Source organism: Myxocyprinus asiaticus, chromosome 17 (genome assembly GCF_019703515.2).
Source record: "Myxocyprinus asiaticus isolate MX2 ecotype Aquarium Trade chromosome 17, UBuf_Myxa_2, whole genome shotgun sequence".
In the NCBI taxonomy this organism is placed as follows: Eukaryota; Metazoa; Chordata; class Actinopteri; order Cypriniformes; family Catostomidae; genus Myxocyprinus; species Myxocyprinus asiaticus.
In genome coordinates, this window is record NC_059360.1 from 43,920,680 (window position 1) to 43,943,872 (window position 23,193).

General features: G+C 40.4%; 1 protein-coding gene across 3 annotated transcripts in view; it reads right to left on the reverse strand.

The window, feature by feature from the left end:
• The window catches only part of LOC127455490 (neuronal PAS domain-containing protein 3-like), a 425,888-nt gene that overhangs the window by 215,243 nt on the left and 187,452 nt on the right, over window positions 1-23,193 (reverse strand). For all 3 annotated transcript variants that reach the window (XM_051723438.1, XM_051723437.1, XM_051723439.1), the window contains one exon: window positions 183-265. In XM_051723438.1, the coding sequence (XP_051579398.1) occupies window positions 183-265 (83 nt within the window). The remainder of the gene's footprint in view (window positions 1-182; window positions 266-23,193) is intronic.

A 23,193-nucleotide genomic window follows, 5' to 3' on the forward strand; every position in this document is an offset into this window, starting at 1 on the left:
ACAGTATAATGTGTATATATATATATATAAAACCAATTTATGATTGGTTGTCATCTACACACCTGATATCTCTTCATCAGCGTGTGTATGTGTTAATATGTTAGTCTCAAAATTGAGTCTAAGGACATCAGGAGATTTTTTAAAGAACAAAGTCAGTTTAAACAGTTTGTATCTCATCTTACCTGCAGGATGTGGCTGCCAAGGTGAGGCTCAAAGATGTCTGAGGCAACAGCGCTGGGGCTCCGCCTACGCTGGGACCCGATAGCTGCGGAGAGAAACACAGTGTAAGTATCTCAGTTTCAGCATGCACACGCGCACATTCACTTTAAATCTAAATGAACTTGGAAATGGATTTTGAATAATTTTTAAATTATTTTAAATAGCTATGGTAAACTGTTGAACAGACACTTTCGCTCCAATAATACTAAGCCGCCAGTACTGTAAATACACAGATGCAAATCAAAATCCCTCTGAATGGATGTCCCTCTGCATATTATCGGCGCTACAAAGCCCGCTGTTTATAGCAGGACTAATATCGCCACATCCATTGAGCCGCAAAGCACATGGAGCACAGCGCCCTTAGGGCATTTTTTTCCAAAAGTTTCCAACTTTAAAGTCAGTCCAGAGTCTGCTAATAAATGGCCTGGGGTGATTTCAAACTTAACAGAGCTTGTCCCATCAGAGCTCATTACAGAGAATTTTATAACAAAGTGCTCTGTACTTAATTTTCCGAGCTTAGCCAGGCGTCTGGGTAATATTGCTGAATTAAATGCAATTAATGATGTAATAAAGCACTGAACGGCCATTTAGGAGTCTCAAGGACCAGATGCAAACAACAGTTTAGCGTTCGGGGAGAGTGTTTGGGGTTCAGGAGGACACCGGGCCCCAGGTGAGCACATACGAGAGGTGCCGAGAAAGAAAATGAGAGGCCCCTGTCCTTCAGAGAGACTCAAGCTGGGTAAACACACTTCTCCCCTCCGGTAATGCTTTTAGCATTAAGCCCTGTGTCCACCCCAGAGGAAAATCCATGGCATAACATGAGCAAGAAGGGCAGCAACAGCTGAAGGACAGAGAGAGAGAGAGCTGGGATCCCTTGAGCTGCACGGTCAGTAGCCTCCACTGCAGGTGGGAACACAAACAATTCAAAGCCGGTGGGACACATAGACACTCAGCGCACAGCAAACAGCAGAGGGAGCTCTTACGCCCTGAGGATTGCACGGTGAGAGACTGCATGCAAACAGACATGCACATCAAAGCATGCACACACATGCCTGTACACAAAACTTCTGGAATAGCATACTGGAACGTCTGGAATAGCATAGTACCTTAATTCTGTTACTATTGCTGCAATATATACTACAGTATGTACAGTATATTGTGCACAGTATACACATGTTCTGTATTTTGTATATGTAGGAATACCTGGACGATCTACTACATTTGTCAAAATGTGCAGTATACTTGATAACAGAGATAACTGCATGGAATAGTGCGCAACAGTCACTGAACCGAAAATATGAGGAACAAAATCATTGCGTTCATCTCGTGGATATCATACAGTTTCATGGCCAGTATGTCCAGTATATTTTCTCAATTCACTCACCACTGGCAATCATATCCAAATCATGCAATATGAAAAAAGACCTGAATCAAACCCAGGCTGTGTCAACCAAACAAGTGTGAAAACAGCATATATTGTGACCTGGCAAAGAATCACTTTTGAACACACACACACACACACACATACACCAATTCAAATAAGAAGATGAGGGATATATGAAAGTTAAGAGTACACTTGACCAGCTCCAAATTACTCTCCTCTCTATCCTTACAGATGACATCTCCAGACAAAAGCTCTCAGCACACAAGCATCCTTGGCTATGAAAGATGATGGAAATCAGCCATGTGTCCTCCAAATTCCTTGACCTTGAAGAGCTTTTCAAACTCCAAACTATTTTGTGTTAATATTTCATAATGAAAAAGCTAAAATGTTAAACAGTTTCCTTTCAGAGTAGTCTAAGGCCACCTCTAAGACCACTGGTGTCCCACTCTTAATAACCATCTCAGAAATGCTAGCATTTTGCACCCCTGCATATTCTCTGTGTCACCAAAAAAGGAACTACCATGGTATTGCAATGGTTTATTTGGAATTGAAGCATGGCTTTTGGGACATTTTCCATGGTAGTCCCATGGTAGTCTGTGAAATACCATGTAAATAAGATGATACAATGCCATATTATTACCATCTAATACCATCTGGTAGTACCATGCTTTTTGGAAATGTACCAACAAATTACCATGGTATTTTTGGTACTGTGAGGCTACTTTTTTGTAAGTGACCACCAAAGTACTTTTTGTACCATTTGAAAAAATGAACCACACAAAAAATACCAAAAAGTTCCATATTAATACCATGGTTTTGGGACATGGTACCATGGTACTATGATGGTTATTTGGACATGTACTTTGGTAGTACCCAGTAAATACATTAATTTCAGTACGATGGTATATATAAAAATACCACAGTATTACTAATTGTACTATCACTGAACAATTGTAGTGCCAAAGTACTTTTATCTAAGGGAATAAAATAATTACATTTAAATTGGCTGAGAGAAAAATGTAAAGACAGTGAACATATCCGGCAAATTGAACAAAATAACACTGGTGAGGTATCTCAACACAAAGACTTTATTTTGACCTTCAGATAGGCATACACATTGGTGCTGTAATGTGATTTGTAAGCAATCAGTTGATGTGTGAAGCTGTGAAGTGTGTTGCATTGCTGCCAAACTTCTCATTCTCATTGGCGACCAGAACGGCCAGTGATGTCATAAAAAGCCTTGAAGACCTGACACTGGATTCAAGAGAACATTCGGTCTTAAACAGATCAACTTAACAGTTCCCAGCGCTGGAGCCGTCTCATGTAGAGCATGAGAATATCTTGAGGTCTTTGAGCTTCTAGAATCTCACAAGAGAACCAAGTGGAAGAAGTCTTTAAGGAACATTCCAGGTTCAATACAAGTTAAGCCAAATCGACAGCATTTGTGACATAATGTTGGTTAACACAAAAGGCACTTACAAAGAAAGTGAATGGGGCCAATCTGTAAACATTAAAATACTGTTGAAAAGTATAGCCACAAGACGTAAACAATATGCGTGTTAACATGATTTTAAAGTGATAAAATCGCTTACTAACCTTCTGTATATAAAGTTATAGCCAATTTTACAACTTTGTTGCCATGACGATGTAATGTCAACAAACCCTAAAACTTCACAGCTCAAATAATACACTAGTTTTAACAGAAAAATTAATATAAATGCTTTTATATAAACCCTCCAAAAATTGGCCCTTATTCATCTTGACTTTTGCTTTTTTTTTTTTTTTAAAGAAAATGAGAGACGAGACTTTTCCTAAAATACTGAAGACTCACCTTCAACTACACAGATTTTTGTTCAATCAAATGCTCTCTAGTTTGAGAATTACCCCTAATACAACCTGCAACCGACTAACAAGTAGCGAATCACGGTTCAAGAGTCAAGACTGTGACATCACTAAAACCTACTGGCTGTTTAAATAGCTTTAAATAACAATTTTGAATGCCATATTTATTTGTATGATTTTACGGAGTTACTAGCTTGCAAGAAAGCAGGAAGTGTAGGCAGTAAACAGTGAAAATAGAGATAGCAAACAAAAGTCAAGCTAATTCTCCAGCAACCATTAACTATGCTTTTGAGAGGCAAATAAGGTCACTATTGCTTTGAAATTGCTAGAACTTTAAGTGTTAAGTAACAATTCTTGACATGTGTACAACGCAGTGCTGAAGTAACGCTGTAGCTTGATGCTAGTTGACGCTAGTCAAGTGAAAGTGCCTTATACCTGTGGTTCTCAACCAGCCTCAGCACACTTCCAAGGGGGCCTCAAGACTTACAATTAATTTAAAATAAGAAATATTAAAATAATTAAAATAATCAACCTTAATTAAAATGCTAAAAAAATACTTCAAGATGTATGCCTACAATTTATAAACAGACTCTTTCTGAAACTTCTAAAATCAAAAATGATCCATGATTAATTATTTTAATCAGACAGATCTAGTTTCGGGCGAGGGGGCCTTCAAATATTGTCTTGGACATTGGAGGGCCTTAGAGTAAAAAAGGTTGAGAACCACTGCCTTATACTTCTCACATGCCCTTGTTTAAGCGTGTGCTCAATAATGCCCAATGACATGTCTGTATGGCTGGACAAGGCAGGAATTCAGTGCCCTTTCCTCTGCATGGCTGCCCGAGTAGCCTGAGAGATGAATATAATTGCATATTGATCTCAGGAATTATGCTCTATTAATCTGCTTCATTTTGCTAGTGATGCAAATGATATATGAATAGAGAGCTTACGGGAGCGGAGAGGCAACACAATGTCTGTCCTGCCATGATTCTCCATAATGCATCTCCCCTAGTTTAGCTCCCTGCCACGGCAGATTGAGCAGATACAAATAAATTACAGAGGAAACACACGCAAATACATCAAATCTCCCCTAATAAGTGCCGCACAATACAGTAACGACACTGTAAAATATACAGCAGAGTTCTGTAGCATGGTAAGTGTCAGCTAGAGGATCTGTTATTGAGTTTTGGTATCATCAAAATGTTTAGATTCCTGGCAGAAGATACTGTTCACAAAGCTTTTAAAAACTGCTAGAGTAGTCCGTCTGTGCTATTTTTTTTATTGTTGGTCTATGCAAAAATGTGCTAGATGGACAAATATGACAAATGCGACGTGTCTGGCTTTTTCTTCAGCATTTCGTGCAATACTGAAATTCCATTCCATTGTGCGGCGTCTATTTGTTTTTAAGTACAAGACCACATCCTGTGTTAATGGCCCCTTATTTGTCAAAAAAACATGTGGAGAGGCATAAGTTAGCAACCAAATATTCTGGATTACAGGGACCAAATGTACTATAAAAATTAAAAAATCAAACATTGAGGGGGCCTGGGTAGCTCAGTGAGTATTGACGCTGACTACCACCCCCTGAAGTCGCGAGTTCGAATCCAGAGTGTGCTGATTGACTCCAGCCAGGTCTCCTAAGCAACCAAATTGGCCCGGTTGCTAGGGAGGCTAGAGTCACATGGGGTAACCTCCTCGTGGTCACTATAATGTATGGTTCTCGCTCTTGGTGGGGCGCGTGGTGAGTTGTGCGTGGATGCCACGGAGAATAGCGTGGGCGTCCACACACGCTATGTCTCCGCGGTAACGTGCTCAACAAGCCACGTGATAAGATGCACGGATTGACAGTTTCGGACGTGGAGGCAACTGAGATTCATCCTCTGCCACCCAGATTGTGGGTGTCACTATGCCACCACGAGGACTTAGAGCACACTGGGAATTGGGCATTCCAAAAAAAATAAAAAATAATCAAACATTAAAAACAGATATTGAGAAACCACTAAGATGAACATTAAGGAAAAGTGTTGTATACCTAGAACAGCAAAGGAACAATATCCAAAAGTCCTTAATGCCAAATCACGTACATGCAAATGGACAAAGTCCTTCTCTGATTTCCAATTCAGGACTAATGCCATTTTATTGTAAGACAATTTTGGTTTCCATCTGACAGTTTCAATAAATAATGCAAGTCTTCAATACCCGGCATGTCACAAACAGCATTTGGTGTAAGACTGCAGTAAATGCAATTTGTTACTGCACGCAGTGGCAATTTCAAATCGCTAGTGCTATTAGAAAGTCAATTTAAATTTAACTTTTATAAGTCAACATTATTGCTATGGTTAATTTATTTCTCATTGAATGGGAAATTGGCAGCAAGGTTTCTGACTGTCATTTCAAATCTTCAATAATATTTTGTGAAGCTCTGACCTCTTATTCCCTAGTCCTGGATTATTGGAGCTAAATGGTGGTCCCTGACTTCACCGAAGGCTCAGGGGCAGGTACTGTTACACAAATTGCCAATTCAATTAACGGAGTATAGACGCTCTACTGGCAGCTGGCACAGAGGACGGCTATTTTGGCAAGTGTCAGGCCTAATTCATCAAGCTGTCAATGCTCGCGTGGACGACACAATGGGAAGCCATATAATCCGGCGAAACTCACATGCTAACTGTTTATGATAAGTCTGCAGTGGTCAGTCAAGTTGAACAAGTATGCATTTAGAGTCAGCTTGGAAGATCAGAAGAGAGACGTTATGGTGCTACATAAAGACACATTAAACAGAGGCAGAATACGAATCTAGCGCTGAATTTTTGCATTATGAAAGTAAATATATACAGTTTTGGATTTCATATTGATATATACTCCCTTGTTTTACCTGGCTCATTTCCATCCACATCTGATCTCATTAGAAAGGATCAGATGCAATGCATCACGTTGTAATTGATAAATCTCAAGACAATCTCTGATCAGGGCTGAACGCCCCATCACACACCTGCACAACATACATACAAAGATCTGCATCTCTTGCACACATTTAGTCGCATGTAAAAGTGCTGTGAGTTAATGAGATGATGAGCCCAAACCAACTACAACGTGTGATTAGCTGATTCAGAAATTACAGACTCTCCTTGTTTCATTGTTCAGTCGTCTTTGAATGCAGTAAATGTTTCTAAAAGAGGCAGCTGGAAACTCAGTCGGAAAGTATGCATTTCAGAGAGCAACTCTTGAAAAAGTCACACTGATTTTTACAGGATAGTACCCAATGCAGTACAGAAACATATATAGAGTAGAGAAACTGCAACGTCAACAAAAATGAAAACTGCACACAAATAATAAAACCAATAGTTCCGACTCTTAGTTCTGATTGGAAGTTTGAAGACTTTGTGTAACGGCAATAAACACACACCTGTGGATGTAAGATTTATGTTTAGTTTAAACATTTATATGCCAGTATAAATATTCAATTTAACAAAATATGATTTTTTGCAATTCTGTATTTACAAAATGTTGCATCAGAGCTTTTAATTCTTCAATAATCATGACAACAAGTTGGAATATTTTGATAAAAGTTGAACTATGATTAATTTTGAAACTTTGTTTTTGTTCACTAAACAATACTAAAGACATTAAACAACGCAAGTGGTACAAAAAAGTTACACATTTAAAAATCCTTAAAATCATTATAAATCTCTTCGCTTAATTAGAACAGAAGATAAACGTACGGAATATGCAACCCACAAGGTCTTCCAATACATGAAAATGAATTTTAATTCATAATTGATAAAGCCTTAAATTCTCTATTTAATTCATGAACAGCTCTTTAATACAGATTTTATACATGCAATTTATATATGTAAATATTGATTTATCAAAACAATTCAACAGTTAAAATCTATTCTATGCAAGTCCAACTGTAAGTTAAATCTCCCATTGGCTTTCTATCCCACCCTGTGTCCTTCAATCCATAATGTGCTCCTAATGTTTTTTTATAGAACAAACGTCATTAAATAATTTACTGTAGTTGAGATAATGACAGGGCTGGATCGTTCTCTTCTCACAGGCCTCTGAATAAGTTATGCCTGTGAAGGTTGAAACATTTGTTTTAATTAGTTTCTTTTAACATCTTTGACTGGTTTAAGTTTTATGATGATGTGTTCAATAATCCATGCTCATCTTTTCTCCTCATTTATATCATAAAAATTTAAGCCGCTCCATTCTGCTCTAATGACACCTCACAGTCATGCACTCTCTCTCTCTCTCTCTCTCAAACCTATTGAGTTGCCTATCTAGACAGCATTTAAATGTGTAGGGGGAACTCCCAGTGTGAAGGCATTTCTAAAAGGTAGATAATTATGCTGCCTTCTAAGGGGCTGTTGAAATGAAAGTGTTTATTTATTTATTTATTTTTTGTTTTGTTTCTACGCTGTTTTTAGAATGTTTAAGCCAGATGTATTTGACCAGTGCACTGCTTGATTTATTTGAAATAATATTTGAAGTATCAGACAAACATGATCAGTACACTATGTCATTTTATATGGTTAACAAAAAAACAAAACAAAAGGTCACCTGAAAATGACTTCTGGTGGGCAAACAATGCTACTTAATAAAACAGTTATTTTTACTCTAAGGTCAAATGTTATGTGACAACAATAACATTCTTGCATCCATCTAGAAACATGCTTTTATCTGTACCATAATTAGCTCTAAAAGAGGAAGCTGTATGATCCATGCATCACAGAGCAAGAGTCTAAAACTCTCAAAACCATGTTTGATTGTTTGGATGTGCTTAGCTTCAGTGTAACTGGTATTATCTCTGCACGCTAAAACACACGTACAGAGTGAACGCACGAGGCACAAGTGGAAATCTCCAGCTCAGTTGCTACGGAGATGTTAGATTACACCTTGAAGAGGCGCTCAGTGCAGAATAATTGTCTATGGAAAGCTTGTAGAGGCTGTGAAGTCCCCACTGAAGTGATTTGGTATTTTATCAATGTGCTATTTCCGCTCATCACCAGCAGAAACAACTGTGTCAGATACAGAGATAGGAGGGCCGAGAGAAAGCAGGACAGGGCTCTCCAACTGACAAGCACTGTCCACTCACGATCCATATCAAAACCCGCAGAGAAAGAGAGAGAGAGTGAGAGAGCATCATCATACTCACATTATCCTCAAAACAGAGCGATTTCAACAACAAAACTCATTCATTTCTACAACAACAGAAAATCCCACAATGACAAAATGCAGTGTGCTTACACCTGCTGTTTTAACTTTAAAACCTTGGGAATGTCGAATCGTTGACTGAATTTGACAGAATGACTAGAGATGATGGTGAAAGACAAGGCCAAAACCATGCTGTGTTTTCAAAGCGGTTCAGTTTGCCTATTCACAAAAATTTTACAACGGTGACTTTCCTTCTAAACTACTTTTCAATTTTTATTAAAGTAAAGGAGCATTAAATAAAAATGTACCCTATTTAGTTTCATACAAAATGCCCCAGATCTCATATACTGTATATATATTTATAAATACACATATACATACACGTATATAAATATATAATATGGTCAATTTTGAATGCATGTTGACTTTCGGTCAAGGATGCTGTGCTCACCAACTGGCTGACTTGTTTTTCCGACACCTGCAAAATGCATATGGATCTTTAGATCCTAAGAGTCTCAATTGCTAAATGCAGCATCAATAGCTTGCCCTGACGAGGAAAGGCAGTGGAGGATGAGATTATTGACATTGACCAACACAAGCAAGGTCAAGTTCAGGGGGCAATGCAACTGAATCAATAACCGCTGGGATGAGCAAAAGAAAATAATGGAGAAAAAAAAGTCATCTAATTTGGAAATGCATTCATTATGGCAAACTGCATTAAAGCGCAAGACAGGCTGCCTGCGCTGCCCTCGAGTGCAGCCATACAGATACACAATCCATTACCAAAGTGCAGTGGAAGGCTTCTCTTGAAGGGATAAAAGAAATAAAAATACTGTCATCATTTACTCATTCATGTTTGGCGAACACTGAACTGAAAAATGTTTATTGCTAAAAATGTTTGACCAAATGGGGAACTGAACACACAGACTGACTGGCCTCTTGGCTCAATAAAAAGAATACAAACTTCAAAGTGTTGTGGGAAAATTAACGTGACATCATATCCTATTTTCCAATATTCACTGCAAATAATGTTGAATACTTAAAGCCTATAACTGCACCTTTAGTGCGTTCCTGGAAAATTAAGCATTCTGATGAGTGGATTCGGGAGTCCCATGAATCTTGAAGCACGTTGTCAGCATTTGACTATTAACTTTGCTTACACCGTTTAGTTATTCAGATGCTGATGAGGGCAAGGGAGACATTTTCAGCATGTACTTTCCAGTCACATGAAATACAATATTAAGATGTTAACACAGCAGCTACAGTGAAATTTCAAATCAATTTGCTGGTAAACCATCCACACTTCTCTTTTTTAGGTTTTCTTTACCTTTAATGGATATGTTATTGGAGGAATACAGGAACATGATGGGAGAAAGAAGGATATGAGTTCAGTCCGGACTGATTTTGGAGCATTTCTTTGTATTGTAACACATAACGGCTGATGTCATTGTTGAGGGGCGTTCTATGAGAGGCTAAAAGAACATCCAGGCTGGTCAGGCTGGTGTGTGTTTTCCACACACTTTCCTATTGCAGCTTTATGTGCATCTAACAGACAGCACACTAAAATCTGTCTCACCACACACTCAAAGCATGCGTGTGTATGTGTGTGTGTGTGTGTGTGTGTGTGTGTGTGTGTGTGTGTGTGTGCACTCAAATACTATCATGTTGTCCTCCATGGATGTCCTTGACTTCCTACACATCCTATCTGGCAAAATGCCCAAGATTAGAAGACAGTTAAGATGATTTGAGTCTCAGTGTGTGTGTTTGTTCATGCTTCTGCTGGAAAGAAAAATCACAAATGAGAATTATTTAACATTTAAATTGTTTATCCTCATCTAGTCAATTGCTTTAGTCTCTTGCTTTTAAAATGTACTCCTTGTAATCTTTGTCTCCTCCAGGCAGGATTGCCACACCTTATTACCAATGCATATCCAAGATTTTTACAGTTGCTCCCATATATTGGATAAGGATAAAAAAAAAAATGTACATACACCTTAGCCAAATACATTTAAACTCTCAATTCCTGACATTTAATCGTAAAAAACATTCTCTGTCTTAGGTCAGTTAGGATCACTATTTTAAGAATGTGAAATGTCAGAATAACAGTAGAGAGAATTATTTATTTCAGCTTTTATTTCTTTCATCACATTCCCAGTGGGTCAGAAGTTTACATACAATTTGTTAGTATTTGGTAGCATTGCCTTTAAATTGTTTAACTTGGGCCAAACCTTTTGGGTAGCCTTCCACAAGCTTCTCACAATAAGTTGCTGGAATTTTGGCCCATTCCTCCTGACAGAACTGCTGTAACTGAGTCAGGTTTGTAGGCCTCCCTGCTCGCACAAGCTTTTTCAGTTCTGCCCACAAATTTCTATCGGATTGAGGTCAGGGCTTTGTGATGGCCACACCAATACCTTGACTTTGTTGTCCTTAAGTCATTTTGCCACAACTTTGGGGGTATGCTTGGGGTCATTGTCCATTTGGAAGACCCATTTGTGACCAAACTTTAACTTCCTGGCTGATGTCTTGAGATGTTGCCTCAATATATCCACATAATTTTCCTTCTTCATGATGCCATCTATTCTGTAAAGTGCACTAGTCCCTCCTGCAGCAAAGCACCCCCACAACATGATGCTTCACATTTGGGATGGTGTTCTTCAGCTTGCAAGCCACACCCTTTTTCCTCCAAACATAACAATGATCATTATGGCCAAACAGTTAAATTTTTGTTTCATTAGACTAAAGGACATTTCTCCAAAAAGTAAGATCTTTGTCCCCATGTACATTTGCAAACTGTAGTCTGAAGTTTTTATGGTGGTTTTGGAGCAGTGGCTTCTTCCTTGCTGAGCAGCCTTTCAGGTTATGTCAATATAGGACTTGTTTTGCTGTGGATATAGATACTTTTCTACCTGTTTCCTCCAGCATCTTCACAAGGTTCTTTGCTGTTGCTCTGGGATTGATTTGAACTTTTTGCACCAAACTACGTTCATCTCTAGGAGACAGCGGTATGATGGCTGCATGATCCCATGGTGTTTATACTTGCGTTCTGTTGTGTGTACAGATGAACGTGGTACCTTCAGGTAATCTTGGCTGATTTCTTTTGATTTTCCCATGATGTCAAGCAAAGAGGCACTGAGTTTGAAGGTAGGCCTTAAAATACAACCACAGGTACACCTCCAATTCAGCACACCTCCTATCAGAAGCTAATTGGCTAATTGTCTAAAGGCTTGACATCATTTTCTGGAATTTTCCAAGCTGCTTAAAAGCACAGCTAACTTAGTGTATGTAAATTTCTGACCTACTGGAATTGTGATATAGTCAATTTAAAGTGAAACAATCTGTCTGTAAACAATTGCTGGAAAAATTACTTGTGTCATGCACAAAGTAGATGTCCTAAATGACTTGCAAAAACTATAGTTTGCTGATATTAGATCTGTGGAGTGGTTAAAAAATCAGTTTTAATGACTTCAACCTAAGTGTATGTAAACATCTGACTTCAACTATATATATATATATATATAAAATCATAGTCACGAAAAAATTTATATCTATAAGCAAAAGCAAATCACAATTTAAAAATTCCAATTAAATTTCTAGGTTTTCAGAAGAGTTTTTGAAGAGATCTCAGCAATTTTCACTGCAAAAAAAAAAAACAAAAAAAAACATTTCTTACAGAGTAAACAATCTAAATAAAATAAAATAAAAAATATAAACAAAATGTAATAAATGTTATGCTTAAAACATGCATACTATCTGTCACTCACTCGATGTTGAGTCGATGTAGTGACACTAGGGGTCACTCTTGGGAGCCTGAAACACCTCTGGTCTTTGAATAAAGGCCAATGAAAATTGGCAAGTGGTATTTGCATACCACTCCCCCCGAACATACGGGTATAAAAGGAGCTGGTATGCAACCACTCATTCAGATTTTCTCTTCGGAGCCGAACGGTCGATGCTTACTGAGCTGAATTCCCACGGCTGTTCATTCACCTCTGCTGGATCTGACGGCACCTTTCAGCGGCTTCTCCCCCCTCTGCACTGGTGCACTGCAGAGAATGCCCCTGGGCACTTCGGCAGAAATAAAAGTGTATATTCTACAACAGAGTATATTTCTCTAAAAGAGCGGCACACATGGAACGTCTTTTTAAAGACGCGTCTTTTTAAAGATGCCTTTCCATTTGTGTGTTATTCCTGGTTGCGGTCGTTATCTCTCACCTTCTGATGGTCACGATCACTGTCTTTCTTGTCTGGACGCACATTTGGAGACAGCGTTCACATGGATGGGTCATGTACTCATTGCGAGAACATGTCCATGGCAACGATGCGGTCGCGGCTCGTAAGAAAGCAAGCCACCCCAGCGGCTCCCCGCCCCGGTCCTTCTACCTATGGGTATGAGGCCAGCGCGGCTAGCACTGGGGGCGATTTGGGGACCCCAATGGGACCACCTCCGCCGGATATCCCCCCACAGACCTCCCATTCCCCAGCACGCTCGTCTGCCCCGATCGGGCTTCCAGATGAGTCCGCTGGCTCGTCTCACGACCTCTTGTTCAGAGCCCACGAAGGTGATGAGCTCTCGAGGGCAGCATCGTTGAGCGGGCTCGTCTAGTCGGACGCGGAAGCCTCAGCTGGGCTCCCCCCTCGGGTACGGTCGCCCAGTCACAGGCTGACGCAGAGATGATGGACATGTTTCCTGGGCAGCCACGAGCGTCGGGCTAGAGTGGAACACTCCGCTCTCCCATGAACCCTCACGGCTCAATGACTGGTTCCTGGGCTAGCGGCGCCGCTCACAGCCACGCCCCGCCCCAGTTCCTTTCTTACCGGAAGTGCACGAGGAGCTGACAAGATCATGTGGAGGCACCTTTTACTGCCCAGTCCCGATCTTTCAGCTCCCCTGCCCTCACTACCCTCGATGGTGGGGCAGCCAAGGGCTATTCGGCGATCCCCCCGGTGGAGGAAACTCGCTGCTCTGGAGCTGGTAAGCAGACCACTCCATCCCCTGGTGGAGGGCCGGGAGGAGAATCTTTTGTTACCTTTTCATTTAATTTCGGTACCCAAGAGTTCAGCAAAAGAGCGGTTTCCTTGCTCCCTGGGTCACATACCCGGTGCGCATGGCCATCATCATGACCACCATCGACCATTTCATTTTGGCAGGTTTGGCGCTCCAGCGGCGGTCTCCCCGCCCCTTTACTGTGGCAAAAATTCACCCCCGATGTGACAGTCTCTTCCATCCCAAGCTGTTCCGGGGGTGGTCACAAGGAGCCAGGTAAGTGCTTCGATGTCCCTGAACTCAGCACGGCCACGACGTGACACCTCAGGCTCTGCCCCGCCGTGAGGCCCCACCCATCGGTACGTCCGACGAGATTGTCCCCTTGGTCCCACTCGCCCGAAGCTTGGATGCGTGGCTTGCGCTTTCCAAGCCATCGCGATGGCTGGTCCGGACCGTCCGACTCGGCTACGCAATTCATTTGCCAGGCGTCTGCCCAGGTTCAGCGGCGTTCTCACTACCTTGCGCATGGAAATCACTACCCTCCTACGGAAGGGTGCGATAGAGCCTGTCCCTCTGGCCGAGATGAAGAAGGAGTTTTACAGCCCCTACTTCATTGTACCGAAGAAGCGCTGTTTCCAAGCAGAGGATTGCCCACTGGCTCATTGACCCCAAATCAATGGCATATCACGTTTAGGACAAGCTGCCCCCGGCAGGGCTACGAGCCCATTCTACCAGGAGTGTGGCGGCCCCCTGGGCTTTGACCAGTGGCACCTCTCTAACAGACATTTGCAGAGCAGCAGGCTGGGCAACACCCAACACACTTGCGAAGTTCTACAGTCTCTGGGTGGAACCGGATTTGTCCCGTGTAGTGGCAGGCACAAGCAGGTAAGTCCAGGACAGCTGGCCGGGTGTATCACTTGCGCATAGCGCCTTTCACCTCCCTTGAGCTGAAGACATGTTCTGTTGACTCCCAGTAGTGTTCACAAACTGTGTTCCCTGGATGACTTACTCTGAGCCCTGTGGCAGAAGAGTTTGCGGAGAAACTCGCTGCTGGCTCAGTAAATGTGCTAACTAAGCCCTGTACTGGGGTAGGTGCTCCGCATGTGTTGGTTCCCCATAGGTAACCCCATGCGACATATATCTTCTGCTAATTCCTTTCCCTGTTGGTAAACTGCGTCTTCCTTGGGCAGAGGCCCCTCTGCCCCAGTCACCATGTTTGTAGAAACTCCTCCCCCGTAGGGTAGGACCTACCATGGGACTTCTCCACATGACATACTTCCGACAAAGCTTGGCAAGACCATGTGATGTATTTCCACTCAAAATACCCCCCCACCCCTCTGGGCGGGGTGTGGTCTCCACGGTGTCTTCCCCTTGGGAGTGACACCCCCCCCGACGTAGACCTGGTGGCCCCAGTTGGTTAACAGATTTCACTCTTTTTTTGGGGAGAGAGAAAAAAAGAGAGGATAAGAGGCCACGACTGGGCTAGCCTGTCTCTATCTTTTGGGCAATCGACTTGTCCCCGAAGGGCCATTCGACACTCATAACAGCGTTGGGGGAGGTTATGTGTTGGCCTGGTGTGCTGGCTACGAGGCACACAGTGGTCTGCCCGTCACACACCGCCAGTTCACGTAACACAGTTCAGCCAGTTGTGGCATTTCTTATAGGGACCCCTAGTGTCACTACATCGACACAACGTCGAGTGAGTGACAGATAGGGAACGTCCTGGTTACTTGCGTAACCTCCGTTCCCTGATGGAGGGAACGAGACGTTGTGTCCCTCCTGCCACAATGCTGGACTACCCGCTGAAATGGCCGGGACCTTGTCTCAGCTCCTCAGCACAAAACCTGAATGAGTGGTTGCATACCAGCTCCTTTTATACCTGTATGTTCGGGAGAGTGGTATGCAAATTTTCCACTCGCCAATTTTCATTGGCCTTTTTTCAAAGACTAGAGTTTTTTCGGGCTCCCAAGAGTGACCCCTAGTGTCACTACATTGACACAACGTCTCGTTCCCTCCATCAGGGAACAGAGGTTATGCAAGTAACCAAGAAACACACACATCATATATATATATATATATATATATATATATATATATATATATATACAGTATTTACTGTATATACTATATATACTGTATATTGAATATATACTCACTGAGCACTTTATTAGGAACACATGTACACCTACATGTTCATGTGATTACATAATTAGCCAATTGTGTGGCAGCAGGAGCTTCAGTTAATGTTCACATCAACCATCAGAATGGGGAAAAATGGGATTTTAGTGATTGTTGGTGCCAGATGGGCTGGTTTGAGTATTTCTGTAACTGCTGATCTCCTGGGATTTTTACTCCGAATGGTGCAAAAAAAAAAAAAAAAACATCCAGTGAGCGGCAGTTCTGCGGACGGAAATGCCTTGTTGATGAGAGTGGTCAACAGAGAATGGCCAGACTGGTTCGAGCTGACAGAAAGGCTATGGTAACTCAGATAGCCACTCTGTACAATTGTAGTGAGCAGAACAGCATCTCAGTATGCACAGCACATTGAATCTTTAGGTGAATGGGCAACAACAGCAGAAGACCACATTAGACACTTTATTAGGACCATAGTGTTCCTAATAAAGTGCTCAGTGAGTGTGTGTGTATATATATATATATATATATATATATATAAACATATCCTGCCTAACATATTTTATGTTCCACAAAAGAGAGAAAGAAAGTCATACAGCTGTGAAACAACATAAGGGTGAGTAAATGATGACAGAATTTTTATTTTTGGGTGAACTATTCCTTTAAACTTCTGCTCATCACTTTACATTTATGCATTTAGCAGACACTTTTATCCAAAGTGACATACAGTGCACTTATTACAGGAACAATCCCCCCAGAGCAACCTGGAGTTAAGTGCCTTGCACAAGGACACAATGGTGGTGGCTGTGGGGACTGAACCAGCAATCTTCTGATTACTAGTTATGTGCTTTAGCCCACTATGCCACCACCACACACTTTAGTCTGGGGCTCAAATATGGGACTTCTCACTTTCGCTCTTTCTCTTTTTCTCATTGGATCATGTCATTGTGGGTTAGCTCCTAATTACTCTTTCCCAGAGATGTTCCAAATATTCCCCTGGTGCTAATATTTTTCTGCCTCAACGACTCATTATGTAGTTTAGCAGCCTGAAACATCAGCTTTCAATGTCTGAGCACCACAGCTCGTGTACAGACTTCCACCTCTACACCTCTCTCTCTTCTTCAGCTGTTTCCACAACTATTCCCATTGCCGTGACATTACAGGTTGTTCCACAGCAGTCTGAATGTGTCTGCAATCATCTATGTTATAGATTCAATAGCGTGAAGCCAGAGTTTCATGTTTGCACACCCTCTGTTGATAGCACACTGCGATTATCCGCCATTTTCAGGCCTCATTTTACTGCAATCGCATGGAATATCTTCCCAACGTACACTTTCTGTGCCATTTTCTTTCTGTCCTTTCTCTCAAACAGAGGAAAATTGTGCTGCTCAGAGGTTGCTCTTTCATACCTCAGACTAAATGAAGGAATCAGTTACGTTGCATTGAAGTATCACCTTCAACTTCGAAAAATTCCTTGGAAGAAATCCAAATAGACACAAATGAGACAATTGTTGACATACAGTAAGAGATAATGTGGATGGCATACCTCAGATCATTTGGTCTTGGGAGGATCTGAAAGTGAGAAATGACACACTAAAAAGTCGAAAATGTTAAAATACACACTGTTTCAAAAGTACACCGATAAGATGTAAACATTATGCATGTTAATATGATTTTAGTGTGATAAAATAACTTAATAACCTTATCTGTGTAAAGTTATAATCAATATTACAACTTCATAGTCATGACGACGTAACGTCAGTAAACCCTGTAATCTGGTAAACACTGTAACGCTGGTAAATCCACTATTGTTATCACAGCAAAGTCATGTTAACACATATAATACTTATGTCTTGTGGCTATACGTTTGAAACAGTGTGAATTTTAACCTTTATGGACTGGCAAATTCACTTTCATTGTAAGTGTTTTACTGTAACAGCAGTTTTTGCTTCTTTTTTTTTAATAAACAAGGGACAAGTCAAAATTATGTTTTGTAGTAATCAACACTATGACACAAATGCTGTCGACTGAGCTTAAGTCACCAGAACTGATGTCACTTTTCTTAAATTAATTCATATTTACTATATAGTCTAGTCAAAAAGAAGTTAATAATGTTGACAAATTATACAGATGTATAAATTGTCAACATTATGAAAAATTTTGAACAGCAGACTATATAGTAAATGTGAACTCATTTAAGCAAAGTAAAGTCAGGCCCATGGGTGGGGTTAATGAGCATCAACAGTTCTTATGAATCTCAGTATCTTATGCAGATTTGCTGCTCAGGTTGTAAAACTACTGATTAAGAATAAGGTATTTTCAGCGTGAGATCATTATAAAAGGGCTTTTCCTTTTGGATAAGCTGTGTCTTTTTACCTCTATGAACACTAGAAGAAGTCTGTGTGGGTGAATGAGTGTGTATGTACAGTATAAAAGGACCAGCAGAGCAATAGAACAGCAATAGAAGCGAGTGGCAGACAAAGGGGCCAGTATTTGTGTTCATGTCTAGGTAGACTAAAAGCAAGTCAGGTGCACCTCTGGGATAGTTCCTGCACCGTAAAAATTAATGAACTCTGTGCTCCTCGCAGCACTGCTCCACCAAATTGCATTTTCAGCCTCACAACTCCAAGACATGCTGGGTGGTTTGATACCTTCCCACCAATCCATCTTTCTGCAGAGCCAATTTTCATTTAAACCTAATTAGGGGCCTGAAATGAACATTATGCATTAGATAAAGCAAAGCAAAAGTAGAACTATCTTCAGAGCATGATGCAAAAAATGGGGGGAAGGGAATATGATGGGAGAGAGGGAGGTGGTAAGAATTAATTACTAGCCATTAGGGTGCAAGTCATCCTGTTTCGAATGTTGAGTTAAATGGAGGAATTAGTTCCTTCATTGTGTTAAATACTTTGCATTGATTTAGTACAGTACAACCAGTTCATTGCACAGGTCAGGGGTAGAGATGGCAGAGGTGTAAATGGACAGCCATGAAAGAATTCTGAAATAAATATACATAGATGATGTTTAACACATCAATGCTTATTCAGTACTCAGCAATAAGGTTACAAACAACTTCCATGTTTGTTAGTTTTTCCACATTATTTTAATTTTGAGAAGACAAACACCTGGACATATTTGCCAAAGTGATCAGCACCTTTGGACCAGACAGCTCCCGTAACGAATTTCAACTTTATAATGAACGATCTACGTGATGGTTTGGGAAACAGGCGTTACTCTGTAAAATAACGAACAACATCAGTTAAGATGATCGTAAAGGCTTAAGTTGCAACATTATCGGGAAACCCAGCGTTGGCTATTTCCCCAAAGATCGAATCTTTAAAATCTGACAACTCTCCTTTGGCTTACGTTCTGGGCTTCATGGAGCTGCTGCAATGTCGCAAAATATTTCTTTTGGTTAGTAGTCTATGTAAAATAAGAGGTCTGGTGAAAAACGCGAGTGCATCAGATGTTCTGTTTAACAGCTGTCCTACAGCGTTGGGGAATGTTACATTCACATGGAGGCTAAAGAGTAGACAAGCACAGAAGGGAAACTTCTTGTTCAAGAACCATTTCTGAGGTTGCAGCTACTGAATTATGACACATATGACAATTCACCTGTCATCCCAATGTCCTTGCACCCTGAGATGGTCTGAGATCATATTCAGCGTTCTCATAGATGACAATATTCCTGCAAATTGTTCCCAGATTACGAACAGGCAAAAAATTGTGAGAATTCATCATATGCGAGTGTTCCGCGAGACATGCTCGCACTGTGTGCGTGAGTGCCAACACACCAATAAATCTCTAAACACACAGCGAATCAGAGACGCACATCGACGGCTTCTCTTTCGTCTGTTTTCCAAAATATGATCAAGTGCGCTTCTTCAAACATGCATATTTGTGTCTAACAGCGTTTCTTGTCATTTTTCACTCTGAGAAGTATTAAAGGTCGCCTGCCACACAGTTGTGGATAGATGACGAGCAAAATTACCAACTAATTTCATACCCTGCCATGTCATCTACAGAAACATCTACCACACTACCATGTAAAATAATAATAATAATAATAATAATAATAATAATAGCAATAATAAATGAAGTGAGACAAGTGTGGATACATTATCTTGCGGATCTGTTTACCGGCATGACTGTAGAGAGCTGCGCAGTGCAGAGAAAATGAGCAACTCCATAAGAAGCACACCGCAACCAATTTCAGTTCACCATAATCATATCAAACTTTTTATTTGAAATAAAAACACATTTTTCTAACTATATTTATAACAGGAATATGATGATTATCATGCATGTGAGCTATTTTGCATGTGAAAAAATGCAGTTTCTTTTTATTTGTAAACTGTTCTTATATCCCAGCAGTTTTGATTGGGTGGACCAGCCGTCAATCTGGGTGGACTGGTGCCATTCTGGCCTTTATGTGGCCTCGTGCCTGCTCTAATGATGAAAAAGTACTGAGTGCACCTTTAAAATCGTAATAATATAAGAATAAATTCATAGCATTATTAGATTAAAGAAGTAATGTTGTGATACTGATAAGGAAATCTTAAGAGGGAAAGAAAAGCCTATGTATAAGGGAATATCTAAAAGAATTAGCCAAAAGAACGAGCCCAATAGAGTTCCAGCTTAAATACAGCACATAATTTGGCCAAACCATATCATGTATCATCATCGTGGCTTAATTAAGATCATTATCAAGCCTTTTTGTACACAGCATTATCTGAGAGCTTTTGTAAACTCTTCCCTTCAGCTGTAACATCAAACCACAAACTTGTGCATGATGCCCTGTATTTGTAACTGCACCCAATTGCTCCTCAGGTTTCCGTGTCTGAGGCCACAAATGCAAAGCAGAAAACGTTGCTGCTATTATGACAGAATGGCAGCACAGTGCAGGTAAAGCCACAAGCAGAAGGTCTTATCAGTTATTCGTCATCTGCCTTAGTTTTTAAGATCTCTCCTGCAGAAGGCAGCATAATGGATCTTTTCTACTGTCCGTGTGTGTGTGTGTGTGCATTCCCCTCCTCACACACTTGCCCTTGGCAGAGAATTAGGTGAAGGAACAGGTCAATTTCACATGTTGTGGTGCTTCCTCAAGAAAGCAACGCTGGCTTTGTCCTCCATGACAGACTGATTGCTTTTGTGCTCCGATTGCTTCTTTCCCAGCCGCCCACCGTCACCACAAAACACCTTCCTCCCCCCTCAGGCCCTCTCTTTAAAACATGTTTAAAGTATTTTGTCCACGATTGCATTAGCAAACCAGAAATTAATCTACCATTACGGGGAGTACTGAAGACTGAGAAGCTTTGAGGGTGGCGGTAATAAAATAGTTTAACTGCTCTGCTGCAAATGTGATTGGTCAGAGGAAGCCAGCAAGTGTTTTATCATGTGCTAAAGAGGAGACGGAGAGGAGAAAATTGAGGAAATGAGAGACTAGCTGACTGCATGTAAACACACAACGACTGTTTGGACCAGTCATAACCACCACAAACGATGCACATCAAGACATTTTGTTGGTCACATGCTTTCTATTATTGTTGCAATGGGTTAGGTGAAATCTCATTGGTCCAAAATTAAACATCAACTATGTTCTGATTGGCTGAATTGTTGCTGCTTCACACAGTACTTCACGCAGTGTTATCTGTGAGGACAGAAGAACTGGAAACTGGAAACTTGTTGTCGTGTGGCTGGTTAAGACAAGGAGAGTTTGGTCATCTGTATTATGTTGCTAAACCATTCCCTGTTGGATGTAAGATCAAATGTGAAGATGTTAAGATGTTCATCAGATGCTTGTATACAAATATTACTCTTAAAAATCCCATGAAATGACTTGATTGTAACAAAGTTGAATGTAAAGATAAAATGTAAAAGTTATGTATAGGGGAGACCTGGGTTAGTTGCCATAGGGCTATAGGTCAGTAATGATAAGATTTGGCGTCAAAAGTCCAAATGCGCAAACGTGTTGTCTCTAGCAGTTTTAAGTCCTTTTAAATAAGAACAGTTTTTGTGAATTCTATTCTCCAAAGTAAATTTCCACTATCATCATATTTTTGTTATAGCTCATGGGTAAACAAGCAAACATGATCAAACCACACTGGTATACATTAAGGCAAGTGTTTACTATATTATAAGGGCAGATTTTTACCGAGATGTTTAAATGTGTTCTTCGCACAAAGGTATTTTTCATGAAAGTCAGGTTTGGCCATGCTGTCACATTTTTACCATGGCAGGTTGTCATATGTGTTTTAAATGTCATAAATGCATATACTTAATCAATATTTGTTGGCCAAAACAGTGTTTTGATATTTTCAATTAGTTTTTTAATGATTCATTTTGTGCCCCGTAATTGTTTTATTTTTTAAATTTAGCTAAAAAGCCAATAAAAGTATTTCAGTCAGGACCACTTCTGTCAAATGAATTTTAACTTGAATACTTGAATTAATACTTTATTGACTTTGAAGACAAATGAAGCATCTTTTGGTGTTGGCGGTATGGTTCTGTTCTGGGCAAACTCCCCGCCCATCCATGCAGCCATGTGAATAAACCCCCCAAAGGGTAACAGAACAGATCCAAAGGATTTATATTTCAACATTAGTGACAGTGAAATATGGTACAATAGATCATTTGCATAATATAGATTAGATAAACACTTGATAGAACTCCAAATATAGCAAGTTGGTAAATCAAGAACAAGCCGCAATCATATTGAATATAGACTTACAATCGATGGTCAGTCTGCAGGACAGATGATGAAAATGCAACGCTATCATACAAGAAGTGGAGCTGGGGATGGAGGAGGGTTTTAAGTATAGCAATGGAGAGAATGAATGAAGGGAAAACATAAAAAGAAATGCTTTGATTGGAGACTGAATTGTATTGGTAGACATCATGATCAGCTGATTGCAAACTTGACTAATGTGACCTGCCTGAACTAACACTATGCTTGATGTTTAATGCAGGTGTAGATTTAAAGAGGGGTGTGGATTTTGTTTTGTTAGTTGTGACTGTTGGGACAGGTTTCCTCATCACCCCCCAATGTTCATATGAAACCTACACCACTGGTGAGTTGTCACAAAAGGTCAGGGAGTGTTCAATGAATTCTATAATTTTTCATGGGCAAGAATGGTGAAAATATTCAATAGCTTTTTTTAAGTCAAGATTCCAAGGTATGCAACTATGCAGAAATTGATTTTCAAATATAAATCTACCCTGAGAAATATTAATTGAAGTGTGAGAACTACCCCCGTTCTTCCCTACAGTATATCTGTTACAAGTGAATGTTGTCAACTTTTAAGAGTACAACAGCATTAAGATAACCTTTACAGCAAACAGATATAGACAAAAAGCCACATAACTCCAATTTTGATTTCATGCGGTTTTAGGATGCAAAGATTTCCAGATGAAAGTCTAGTTACTGAGTACAAGACAAGTGAATACGGCATAAAGTTACATTCTAAGCTTG